Raw genomic sequence first — 14523 nt, forward strand, 5'->3', positions numbered from 1 at the left:
CAGTCGACGGCTGGTCAGCGTGCACTAGGTCTCTTCAGGGGGATGCTGTTAAATAGGCTAAATAGGCTAATTAGGATGTACCGTATGTTTCAACATTTGTACTAAACTTTCTAAATAGGCTGAAAAGGCTGTTTAATAGGATAAATAGGCTAAATACGATGTATGTTTCAAGCTATGGCTAAATAGGCTGAAAAGGCTGTTAAATAGGCTAAACAGGCTAAATACGATGTATGTTTCAACCTATGTTCTAAACTTTCTCAATAGGCTGAAATGGCTGTTAAATATGCTAAATAGGCTAAATAGGATGAATGTTTCAACCTAGATACTAAATAGGCTAAATAGGATGTTAAATAGGCTAAATCGGCTAAATAGGATGCATGTACTAAATAGGCTAAATAGGCTAAATAGGCTGAAAATGCTGTTAACTATGTACTTAATAGGCTAAATAGGCTGAAAATGCTGTTAAATAGGCTAAATAGGATGTATGTTACAACCTATGTACTAAATAGGCTTAATAGGCTAAATAGGCTGAAAAGGCTGTTAAATAGGCTAAATAGGCTAAATAGGATGTATGTTTCAACCTATATAGTAAATAGGCTAAATAGGCTGAAAATGCTCTTAAATATGCTAAATAGGCTTAATGGGCAAAATACGATGTATGCTTCAATCTATGTACTAAATAGGCTAAATAGGCTAAACAGGCTGAAAAGGCTGTTGAATAGGCTAAATAGGCTAAATAGGATGTATGTTTCAACCTATATACTAAATAGGCTAAATAGCCTGAAAATGCTGTTAAATAGGCTAAATAGGCTAAATAGGCAAAATAGGATGTATGTTTCAACCTATATACTAAATAGGCTAAATAGGCTGTTAAATAGGCTAAATCGGCTAAATAGGATGCATGTTTGAACCTATGCACTAAATAGGCTAAATAGGCTAGATAGGCTGAAAATGCTGTTTACTGTGTACTTAAAATACTAAATAGGCTGAAAATGCTGTTAAATAGGCTAAATAGGCTAAATAGGATGTATGTTTCAACCTATGTACTAAATAGGCTAAATAGGCTAAATAGGCTGAAAAGTCTGTTAAATATGCTAAATAGGCTAAATAGGATGTTTGTTTCAATCTATATACTAAATAGGCTAAATAGGCTAAATAGGCTGAAAATGCTGTTAAATAGGCTAAATAGGCTAAATTTGCAAAATAGGATGTATGTTTCAACCTATGTCCTAAATAGGCTAAATAGGCTTAATAGGCTAACTTCACACACGTAAAATTGGCCCGGCTAAGCGGGCCGATATAATTGATATTGGCCCGCTATGAATAACGGCCCGCTCGCGACGTAATATGTTACTCTTTATAGTAACGATATGAGTATTTTCGCAATATCGCATCTTGAATATGCACAATCGACATTTAAACTACAAGGGCGAGAACTCAAAATTAATATACGAAGGCAAGAGATAACGACGTGACGTCTCGTATTCGCTATGCGAGATTGCGATAATACGAGCCAAGAAAGAAAAGGTAGCGGAATAAATATCGATATTACTATCGCAATGTCGCATCGTGTCTTCGTGATCTATACTGAGCATAGGTCGAGAACGCGAGATCAACATATGATAATAACTTCGCAATACCTCCTTCCGGTCGCAAATGCGAAGACATATAATATCAATGCTGTAAGTGACAACAATAAATTTTATATAATAAGAGTTCCCCGAATTGAATCGTTTGCGCATATGGAACGATATTGCCAAGTAAACATCGTGATATCATGTTATTGAACTAAGGTCAGTGTTATCGCATCGTTGTTTCACTATCTCGCATCGTATTTTCCTAATCCCACATTGCGACGCCGTAACGTGATTTCGTATACATGTATTCACATCGAGTTGTTTCGTTCTCGCCATTGAAATTCAAAGGTCGATAATGCGAAATCAGGATGCTAGGTTGCGATAGTCCAATGCAAAAATTATGAGAATGCAATGCCAGATCGCGGTTTGAAATTGCAAGAATGCGATGCGGGATCAGGGTATTTAAATTGTGACTTCGAATCGCGTTCGCGCATTTCCGATTAAAAACAAACAGCCAGGGCGAGAACTCGAAAACATGGTGATAAAAGACACGGGATAACGATACGAGATCGCGATCGTACTATCTCGCGTTCTCGCCATTGTAATCGCCTCGTTCTCGCATCGTGATCTCGTTTAATGACATCGTGCTTTAGATTTATTGATCGCGTTCTCTCGTTCTCGATATTGCATTACTGAGGTAAACAATGCGAAAAATAAATAAGTGGCACTAACAGAAAGCCGTTACGAAACGATCAATTGAAAAATACCGGGAAAAAGGCTTACGCGCACTCGATAAACATTAAAGCTACATGTCAATTTTATGACACCTATCAGCCAGGCATAAAAACAACAACAACAAGTAATAAATAGAATCATTTTTCTTTAACAACTTATTCAATGACATATAACTGTGCATACATTTAACGCTATAAATAAATATTAATTATCAATCATCATATTTTCGTTGAAAAGTAGAAACACGTATATCGCTTACCGGTATAAAAAATATGAGAAAAAAAATCTAGCCGGATGGCACAGACGCAGTCCCGGATTACCCATTAGGCAGAGTAAGCAACTGCCTATGGGCCGCGCGACTTCTAGGGACCCATGAGAACGTGACGAAAGATTTTTTTTACCACAGTGATTGTTTTTCTTAAATGGTTTATCTAATAATTAGAATGTCGTATAAATGACATTTTAACATTGTATGTATTGCCAGCCACGGCAATCGTAAATTTATTAAAACGAATAAATAGACCAGGTATGTCTTGCTAGCCATGGCTATGGTGAGGTAATTGAAACGACTAAAATCGAAAATGTATGTCTTGCCAGCCATGGCAATGGTAAGGTAATTTAAACGACTAAAATCGACCATGTTTGTCTTGCCAGCCATGGCAATGGTAAAGTAATTTAAACGACTAAAATCGACCATGTATGTCTTGCTAGCCATTGCAATGGTGAGGTAATTTAAACGACTAAAATCGAACATGTGTCTTGCCAGCCATGGCAAAGGTAAGGCAATTTAAACGACTAAAATCGACCATGTTTGTCTTGCTAGCCATGGCAATGGTAAGGTAATTTAAACGACTTATATCGACCATGTATGTCTTGCCAGCCATGACAATCGTAAGGTTATTTAAACGACTAAAATCGACCATGTGTGTCTTGCCAGCCATGGCAATGGTAAGGCAATTTAAACGACTAAAATCGACCATGTGTGTCTTGCCAGCCATGGCAATGTTACAGTAATTTAAACGACTAAAATCGACCAAAGATCAATATTAATAAATCTTTTAATCGACTTGGCACAGACGTTCTGTTAGGCAGTAGAGGTTTAGGCGGGGGCCCCAAAAGTTTCACCGCCTATGGGCCTCCGCGGTGCTCCTCCAGCACTGCACAGACGTTACGGCGATAGCCATTTAATCCAGACAACCAGGTTTGTTTTTTTCTTAAATTCTTCTCTTGTTATTTTAATTTCATTATTTGTTGCGTTGTACCTTTTGTTACGGGCATACCTTTAACAGGTTTAACATTAAATGCATTATATTGTTTTGTATAAAATATGCTCTTCTTATGAATGTATTATTTCGTGATTTATGTCAGTCCAAATGAGTTACTTGTGCAGTAAGCAAGTACGTCTCAACACGGATATAACTGTATGTAAACTAAACATAAGTGTATTCAACCAGTACAAGATAGTATCGGTTTTAACCGATTTGACCCTCCTTCTAACAAGGCCAAAGCGGATCAGATGACGTACTATCATTCATGTAGAACAGATGTTCTCTCAACAATACGTGTAAAGTGGTTAATATAGATACAGTACTTACAGTCGCTTATCCCAGTGTACAATTGATTAAACTTTTTTCAATACATGCATTTCTTGTACTACATGCGGCAAAATAATTTTACGCATGTATGCAATTTGTGCAAATTAAATTCCGGTTAGCTAAGGAAATCAGCACGTTCGTGTTTCATGTTACAAAAGGTATAGGTCAAAGACTACTGTGTTAACCATACCTGGTCGATATACCCGAGGAATGCACGCACAGCATCCTGTTAATATAATAGGCTGTCTGGTTAGCGCAGTGGTTGGTTCATGCCCTTAGCACATAGGCGACACGGGTTAAATCCTCGTTTCTGGAAGCATGTGAGTTTTGTTGATTGTAACCATACCTTACTTGTGGGGGTTCTTCCGGGCGCCAAGGCACACAATACAGGACCACATTTAAATTGAAAATAAATCAGTAACAAATAAAAAAAACTGGAGAATGGCAGCTTTAGTTCGAAATTCGTCCTAACTTTCGTGAGTCTATTTAGTACATTAGTATGGAGTGCTGGGACACACTCTGGGTCCACACATAATGAAGCCACAGACGCGGAAGGACCTCATAAACTTCATAATACATAATACACATACCCTGTAAACAAAACACTTTCACCATAATTGTCATCATCACAGCAGCAGCAGCAGCAGCAGCAGCAGCAGTAGTAGTCGAATCCTTGCGATCGCAAACGCATTCACAACCACTTAAATCGTTAACTTAATTAAAAAAAATTCCCAAAATACCAATGTCGTTATCCTTGAAGTATTAACCGGCAACTTAAGTAAACTACCCATAAATAACCGGCAACTTAAGTAAACACCCCATAAATAACCGGCAACTTAAGTAAACACCCCATAAATAACCGGCAACTTAAGTAAACACCCCATAAATATTGTGCCCCACTCGAGTATTATTTGAAATGCCTGCATGTCTAAGGACGAAATATTGCCCTGCCGTGACGATCCACGAGGACTGCTTAACCCATTTATGCCTAGTGGACTCTCCCGTCCATCTTTATTGGATAAATTTATTTCCAAAATTAGGGATGTCTAGTATATTTATTTACATATTTAGAATATTTCTTACAGAAATTCCTTTAAGCAAACAGCGTAGACCCAGATGAGACGCCGCATCATGCGGCGTCTCATCTGGGTCTACGCTGTTTGTCAAGGCCTTTTTCTAGACGCTAGGCACAAATGGTTTAAGGTTATTGAGCGGCGGCGCACATACGTGAAAACAAACGGCTTAGTTTGCAAGCATTCTATGTTTGACAATAGTATGCGTTTCATTTAGCAACATTTAAATCTAAACGCCTTTACGAATTTCCGTTTCTTTCATAATATTTAATATAATGCTATTTAAATTAGCATAAAACACACTTAATTAAAAACATGTTAAGTTATTATTATTATTGTTCTTAGATAATATATTATTATATATATATGTATATATATAACGGTTTTGTAGTTTCACTTTGTGGTCAAGGGAAGTAACTGATCAGTCCACAATTAGATTAACTCGCGAGAGTTAACTTTGTCGCTAAAAAATGAAACTGATGACGGAGGACTTATATCCAACGGTATCGGTTACACATGGTAAAAGCGTTATTGGAAGAACTGAAACAAGACGATTGCTTATCAAGAGGACACTAAATTTTCATTATGAAATGAACTAATTATGAACTGATTATTCCGTACTGCTTATATCATTTTCATAACTTCTAATAACTTTAAATTGTTTCTCTTGTGTGCGTAATAATAAACGTATGTGCGTTTAAAAAAAAACATTAACGAAAACCGTAACGGAACATATACAACATATGTGTCGGAAACGCTATTTTCAAACACAAACGAACACAATATGAGACTTATGTGCATATAAACCCTATATGAAGTCTTGTGTGCCTGTAAACCCAACATAAAAACTTAGGAGCTTGTAGACCCAAACTAAGTTGTTTGTAAACCCAATATAAAGCCTTATTAGCGTGAAAACTAAATATGAAGACTTCTTGTAAACCCAATATAAAGACTTTTCTTCTTGTAAAGCCAATATGTAGATTTATGTTCATGTAGACCCAATATGAAAACTTATGTGTTTGTAAATCCAATATGAAGACATATGTTCTTGTACACCCAATATGAATACTTAAGTTATTGTAAACCCAATATCAAATCTTCATATTGGGTTTACAAATGCATAAGTCTCCATATTTGGGTCCGTGTAAAATCGATAAAATCAAATTGCATGTCTGCTTATTTGCGATATTTGAGCAATTGTCGATATATCTTGGGTGGACATTTTCAAAAATAAATATTAAGGACTTCAGTTTCGTAGTTTCATTGCGTGATAAGCAATAGTGCGTTTTCCATACTTGGTTTAAAAATACTATAGGCCAAGCTTACGGCCGATACACGAATTCAATACCATTACGGAGTACGGTATGAATTTTATCATATAGGAACGCAATGTGGCATGTGTGCCATACAATAAAGGATTTTAAGTCGGATCATTTTCTAACTTTAAGTCGTCTTTGCATAATTATCAAAAAAGTAAATCAGCACGTTTCCATTTAATCAATTTGCTTTTAACAATTCTTTTCTCATCCAATATGTAGGGAAATTGAAGTGTTTAGGCGAAAAATGTTTTTAATTGAGGTGTTTACCAAGGTGTGCTATGATAACACTTAATTAATTGGCTTGGCAATAAATAAATACAGTTTCTATATTGGGTTTACCAATGTGTGCCATACAATAAAGGATTTACAGTCGGATCATTTTCTAACTTTAAGTCGTCTTTGCATAATTATCAAAAAAGTAAATCAGCACGTTTCCATTTAATCAATTTGCTTTTAACAATTCTTTTATCATCCAATATGTAGGGAAATTGAAGTGTTTAGGCGAAAAATGTTTTTAATTGAGGTGTTTACCAAGGTGTGCTATGATAACACTTAATTAATTGGCTTGGCAATAAATAAATACAGTTTCTATATTGGGTTTACCAATGTGTGCCATACAATAAAGGATTTACAGTCGGATCATTTTCTAACTTTAAGTCGTCTTTGCATAATTATCAAAAAAGTAAATCAGCACGTTTCCATTTAATCAATTTGCTTTTAACAATTCTTTTCTCATCCAATATGTAGGGAAATTAAAGTGTTTAGGCGAAAAATGTTTTTAATTGAGGTGTTTACCAATGTGTGCTATGATAACACTTAATTAATTGGCTTGGCAATAAATAAATACAGTTTCTATATTGGGTTTACCAATGTGTGCTATGAAAACACTAAATTAATAGGCTCGGTAATAAATAAATGCACTTTTTATATTGGGTTTACCAATGTGTGCTATGATAACACTAAATTGATAGGCTCGGTAATAAATGCACTTTCTATTTTGGGTTTACCAATGTGTGCTATGATAAAACTCAATTAATATGCTCGGTAATAAATTAATACATTTTTTATATTGAGTTTACCAATGTGTGCTATACACTTTCTATATTGGGTTTACCAATGTGTGTTATACACTTTTTTATATTGGGTTTACCAATGTGTGCTATGCACTTTCTATATTGAGTTTACCAATGTGTGCTATACACTTTCTATATTGGGTTTACCAATGTGTGCTATTCACTTTCTAAATAGGGTTTACCAATGTGTGCTATACACTTTCTATATTGGGTTTACCAATGTGTGCTATACACTTTCTATATAGGGTTTACCAATGTGTGCTATACACTTTCTATATAGGGTTTACCAATGTGTGCTATACACTTTCTATATAGCGTTTACCTATGTGTGCTATACACTTTCTATATAGGGTTTACCAATGTGTGCTATACACTTTCTATATAGGGTTTACTAATGTGTGCTATGCACTTTCTATATAGGGTTTACCAATGTGTGCTATACACTTTCTATATAGGGTTTACCAATGTGTGCTATACACTTTGTATACTGGGTTTACAAATGTGTGCTATGATAGCACTAATTATAAGGCTTGTCTGATGTGTTCCGTGCTACTGAAGCCAATATGATGGCACTTATGTTTGCAACAGATGATAGCCGATCGTAATTCAATGACAGATAAACCAACCCACTTACATGGAATCACAAGTAACCATTAAAGGGGCCTTTTCACGTTTTGGTAAATTGACAAAATTTAACAAAAAATGTTTCAGATTTGTTAATTTTCGTTGTAGTTATGATGAAACAGTAATACTTAACATTTACCATGCTCTAACATATCGATTATATGCATCTTTTGACGATTTAAAAACCTGAAAATTGTAAAGCGTTGCAACGCGAAACGATTGAATAATTTGGAGAGTTGTTGTCGTTATATTTTGTGATACTACCAGGATTGCTTATATAAAGTATAAAATACACCAGTCAGTGTATGAGCATGGATGGCCGAGTGGCCTAAGCGATAGATTTTCACTCCAGGCGTCAGTGGTTCGAGCCCAGTTGAGGGTTACTTTTTTTTCTTTCTCTAATTTTATTTTTGTTTTTTACTGGAGCTTTTATCAATAAAAAGCATTTAATGACAAACTTTAATACATGCCAAAATCTGTGAAAAGGCCCCTTTAACGCAAGCCGCAAACACATGCGACTTCACGTGCATTAAAACGAACATATACAGTAATTTGTGAATAATGTAAATCATTGTAACAATTGCCTGAACTAGTAGGGAAAGTAAACTGGTTTGGACAGACTATACTGTATTATGTATGTCCCATAAAGACACGTGCCACCCTGTTAGGAAATTTGAACCCTGTCCATCTGTCAGTTCGTAGGATGGTTTCTTCATGCAACATTTATTTTTTCTATTCTGGGCATAAGATATCACATTTGTTGTTAGCCAATAAAATGCTTTACAAACTTAGATTAAATGGACCGCAATGGCAATTGGCTAAAAACGTCGCATCAATTTCAACATGCACGTGTATTTTTTTACAAAATCATTTCAAAGTATCACGATCCGCAGTGTTTTTTATGTTAGATGTCTGGGCAGCTTATTCCTTCTCAATAGCCAAAGCAAGTTGAACACTCAAAATAAGTATTCAAAATTATTGTGTTTTCTTTACAAGAAACACGATAAGGCCAGCACATTCTTAAGTCCTTTACGGTATCAACCAATTGGCGCGTTTGTACGTTATATTTGTTCGCCTTCAGAAGGTGGTAACATTTTTGTATGATACTGTATTCTTTAACGGTTAAGCCGTGAATTTTCGCGGTTGACACATTACGAATAAATGCTTAAGCAGCAACATCCATTTAAACACTTCCTTTTTCTAAATTGACTGACGCGTCTCGCGATTGTATTTTAGTGACGGCAAGCCAACTATTCACATGCTGTGACTTTTCCGTCAACGGTTTGGTTAGATCACGTTATAACGTCGCGTCTCGCTATAGAATATGTGACGTACGGGTCATGGCCCGATAAGTCATGTATTGTGTCATGATACACGGGATATCACACCGCACCTCCATCATACAATGAGGAGGTAGTTCGGTATAGACTGTCACATATCAGCGACGTTTACGCTTAATTAGAGACTTATTTATTCATAACTGCTCCAAAGCGCAGTCGAGCATGGTCACTGGGCATTCGACAATATTGTGTCTTAGCGTACCACATGTGTTCACTGTGTTAGTGTAATAATTGTGCGTTAAATAATGACAGTGGCATTAGTGAAACAAAACAGCGGTGTTCTTTTTACTTGTGACATGTACTGTATAAGTAAACTCCAATGAAAAGATTTATGTGCGTGATATGTGCGTGATATTCCCTATTTGTATATACCAAAAGCTTTATCAAAATTGCAAAGATATTAGATTTTTAATGTGAATCCAAGACATAGCAACCGCCAGTATCTGTGATAACCACTACTAAAAAATTGTCAACTTTGTTGTTCCGCACTGGCGACGTAAAAGGAATGTTTTTGCGGATTATACCAGTATTCGTTCTGATACAGGTGAGGACAATTCCGCTGCGATTTCTTTAATAAATGTTATAGATACATGTTGTATAATTTTATCCCGTTAAGAATTACATGTACTATAATTTTTACACGTATATTTCGTTGAATGCACATTACTATTAATTATTATATTAATTACAACTACTATCAACGTGAAAATAAAGAAACATTTGTCATCCGCTTTTTCTTCATCCAACAGGACCGAGTCATACGATCCAAACAATTAACACAATGACAAACGTGATCACGTTATTGTTGCTTACGTTAGCTGAGTCAGCTTACGGAAGTTAAATACAAATACTTCATGAGGGAAATATATTAGTCTCGTTCTGGAAAAACAGGGCTTAATGCATGTGCGTTAAGTGTCAACCCAGATAAGCCTGTGCAGTTCGCACAGGCTAATCATGGACAACACTTTCCGCTTTACTGTTGTTTTTTTCATTGAAAGGAAATCTCTTCTAAGCGGAGAATGTCGTTCCTGAAAAGCCTGTGCGGACTTCATAGGCTAATCTGGTACGACACTAAACGCACATGCATTAAACCCATTTTCCACAGAACGAGACTCAAACGAAGGCCCGCAGTTGTTTACACACGTTCATGGGCGGCCGTATGTTGCACATGGAGATTGTTCTTCCATTATAAGCTATAAAAGCTTCTTATTGATCAGTGACCAGGCGTCAACGCCGCTTTAATACACAAAATACAGAGAAATGTGCCTGTGAGCATGTTTACAAAATTTGTCTACTGTTAATACGTCGACGATTCTTGTAGGACCATGGCCCAGTATAATAGTTTTTCCAATTATTTTAGCTCATATCAGAAAGTTTGACTTGAATTTGGACTCAGCAATGTATTGAGTCAGCTCATATTTGAGTTTCGACTCAGTTGAGTATTGAGTCAGCTCATATTTGACTTTCCAGTCATCTGAGTATTGAGTCAGTTCATATTTGAGTTTCCACTCAGCGGAGTATTGAGTCAGCTCATTTTTGAGTTTCGATTCAGATGAGTATTGAGTCAGCTCATATTTGAGTTTTGACTCAGCGGGGTATTGAGTCAGCTCATATTTGAGTTTCGATTCAGATGAGTATTAAGTCAGCTCATATTTGAGTTTCGACTCAGCGAAATATTGAGTCAGCTCATATTTGAGTTTTCACTCAGCGGAGTATTGAGTCAGCTAATATTTGAGTTTCGATTCAGATGAGTATTGAGTCAGCTCATATTTGAGTTTTGACTCAGCGGGGTATTGAGTCAGCTCATATTTGAGTTTCGGCTCAGTTGAGTATTGAGTAAACTCATATTTGAGTTTCTACTCAGCGGAGTATTGAGTCAGCTCAGATTTGAGTTTTGACTCAGCGGGGTATTGAGTCAGCTCATATTTGAGTTTCGGCTCAGTTGAGTATTGAGTAAACTCATATTTGAGTTTCTACTCAGCGGAGTATTAAGTCAGCTCATATTTGAGTTTCGACTCAGCGGAATATTGAGTCAGGTCATATTTGAGTTTCGACTCAGCGGAGTATCTAGTCAGCTCAGATTTTAGTTTCGACACAGCGGAGAATTGAGTCAGCTCAGATTTTAGTTTCGACTCAGCGAAGTATTGAGTCAGGTCATATTTTAGTTTCGACTCAGCGGAGTATTTAGTCAGCTCATATTTGAGTTTCGGCTCAGTTGAGTATTATGTCAGATCAGATTTGAGTTTCGACTCAGCGGAGTATTGAGTCAACTCATATTTGAGTTTCGAAAAAGCGGAGTACAAAACCCCGTTTTTGGCACACCATTAATGTGGATATCGGGCTCTTTGAAGCCGTCTCCATAAAAAAATAAACGGAAATGTTAGAATTTATTGTTAGGTGTTTTTTAACAGTTTTAAAACATCAAAGTCTTTATTTATACACCGAACACGTGCCTGAAATCGTACAGTAAACCCTCAATTGTGATATACATTTTGAAAACAAGAACCATTTGCGATCTGAAATAAACCCTGTAACGGCTACACAATTAGCCAACAAATGCTGTTGAGTAAGTTCGGATGTCAAGAAATAAACATGTCACGGTCGACTGTCATATCTAAATGAAAAATGTATACACGCGCAATATAATAGTCAGAGCGACCTTTGCATGAATATTACTCAATACAGTTTAATATATGTATTTACTTTAAAGGGAGAATGGCAAACGAAAGCTGGATTTCTTATGCATTGCAAAATGTATATTCTTTCATATATGCTTTTAACTAAAGCATATTCATTAAAGTCACACACCTTGAAATAAACTACATGGCATGGTAAATGTAAGTATAAATAAGAAACATATTTGATCTATGCCAATTAGAATAAATCTGGTGGTTACAAGGTAGAAATCCGTCTTTTTTTGCGCTTTAAAACTTAAAAATAATCGAGTTTGTCGAAATGGACGTATACGTCTAGAAATCCTACTTTCGGTTTTAAAATTTAAAATAAATAAATAAATAACTTGCTAACTAGGCTATAAATTTAATGACAATTTAGCACACTTTCAAACTGCATCTATATGTTTTGATTAACATGTATTTCATTTCAAGGTGTGTGGCTTTAAGCAAATAAAATCAATTATATTTAAAATGAGAAATTCGATAGGAACATGTTAGAAAAGTCGGAAAAAGTTAAATCCAAGTGCTGTTATCGAACTCACGACTTATGAGCCATCCAATAAAATAACAGTAGAAGAAAAGTAGACATCTGCGCTGTCGTGCTCAGTGTCGTGCTCGGTATTCGAGACTTTCCAACCCATGCACATATAGAATCTTCACAGTTATCACGTCAAAATATAAAGATACTTAAGATTTGCCAAAGAAATGCATATACTCGTTTTATTTATATCGAGTTGCATCTGATAGTATATGCCATTGCTTTTTTGTCAAATTCAGATTGTTTCAAGAAGTTGCCCATGTGAAGCTGTTAAATGTAATAGCCCTTTTGACAATAGTCACCTACTGCATTATACATCATGTTTCTGAAATATATGTCCAATATTTGCCATGCTTTTTTATGTTGTTAATAAGCTTCAATCTATTTGTAGATAATGAACACCATGTGTTACGTTTTTTGCATTGTGTGAAGGGTTTGTTCTGGTCCTCAACAAGTCGTCGCCATTTTTTGCGACGTTATATGTCAGTTGATCCTGCCTTATTATTAATAACAATCATTTAATATACTCTATTATATTAATGTTATTAACGATTTATACTTGTATTAAAGTCATAGTTATATAAAAAATACGTGGTCATACATCGAACTAAGCTTTATTTTTACATAATAAATTACATGTTTAGCTCATGTCAATAACAAACATCGTCAAATGTAACGCCAACATCTATAAACATCATTGAAACAGCAGGTTGCAAAAATGTTTCAAATTATGTCATTAAACATAGCACAACAAAATTTGCATATGAAAAAGATGGAACAAGTCCTGACTATCAAAGATCTGAATTCAAACTGACACTTTCATATTTACACAACTACACTTGGTCAAACTCTGATTTCGGAAACTCATTTAATGTAGTTGATAGTATCTGCATAAGGGCTTTCCGTAATCACTGATTAAAATATTCCGTTCAATTCTGTATATTGTCACTCTGTTTTATGAACAGATAATAATCACCACATCGTTGATGTGCATCTTTTCAATCCATTTTATATGGGTTTTTTCCTTTAAATTAGTGTTTTATCATTTCGATATCAAATTTTTTTTTGTTATCATTTCATTTTACTGTTAATCATTCCATTTTTTTATGTTAAAAACTTTTTTCCAACTGGCATTAAATGTTTTCTGATTTAACTTCCTTTTCTATAATATTTTGCGAAAGTATGTTTTAGTGAGGTTGGGTTTCGTTTGTTTCCATATCTGCGTTACATTCCATTTTAGTTTCTATTGTTTCTGTCCTATAAGCAGGCATTTCATTATGTTTAAATCCGTGGGTGTTCTTTGTTATGATGATGTTATTTTCTTTGATGATTTCTACGGTCACGTGATATTCTGATGTTTATTCTAGAAAATTCTAGAAACAAATGAACGTCATCTTTGAAACAAAAATATGGGCCTCGCTTTGTGAAAACGTGCGCGTTAAGTGTCGTACCAAATTAGCCTGCGCAATTCGCATAGGCTAATCAGCGACGACACTTCCCGCCTGTATTTTCTATTTGGTTTATAGAAAGTCGATTCTTAGCGAAAATCCAGTATAGGCGGAAATTGTCGTATCTGAATAGCCTGTGCGGACTGCAAACGAACATGCATTAAGCCCCATTTTCTCAGACCAAGTCTCATATTTATTGCGGGATTAACTCCAAATACTCCCCTTGCTCCTAACTTTTACCTTTCGAGCTTTGTTAGGTAAACATATAAATCACATGAGTGGACATAAAATCTGCGGTCACACGAGAAAATATTAATAAAATAAGACGTCATATGTACCTTTTAAAAAGTGATAATGTTTTCTTTGAGTACGTCACTCAAATATGCACTTTAACAGAAGTAGTAACAGGTACGTTAATCATACCGGACTAATGAGCAACAATTAACACGACATTAACGTCAACTATTGCCAGCCCTTCTACATACCTAAGCTTGTTCACTCATTTGTTTTCATAAACCTAAATATG

The 14523-nt window shown here is 35.5% G+C and overlaps 2 protein-coding genes across 2 annotated transcripts in view; one reads left to right on the top strand and one right to left on the bottom strand.

Moving 5' to 3' along the window:
* The window catches only part of LOC127831697 (gelsolin-like protein 1), a 38634-nt gene extending 34622 nt beyond the window's left edge, over nt 1-4012 (bottom strand). The window contains exon 1 of the mRNA XM_052356722.1: nt 3908-4012. The gene's annotated coding sequence lies outside the window, so the exon portion shown is untranslated. The remainder of the gene's footprint in view (nt 1-3907) is intronic.
* Nucleotides 4013-9492: 5480 nt separating this feature from the next.
* LOC127832603 (protein jagged-1-like) overlaps nt 9493-14523 on the top strand; it is a 28903-nt gene continuing 23872 nt past the window's right edge. The window contains exon 1 of the mRNA XM_052358125.1: nt 9493-9880. Coding sequence (XP_052214085.1) covers nt 9842-9880 — 39 coding nt within the window. The 5' untranslated portion in view covers nt 9493-9841. The remainder of the gene's footprint in view (nt 9881-14523) is intronic.

This window comes from Dreissena polymorpha, chromosome 5, assembly GCF_020536995.1.
Source record: "Dreissena polymorpha isolate Duluth1 chromosome 5, UMN_Dpol_1.0, whole genome shotgun sequence".
NCBI classification, from domain to species: Eukaryota; Metazoa; Mollusca; class Bivalvia; order Myida; family Dreissenidae; genus Dreissena; species Dreissena polymorpha.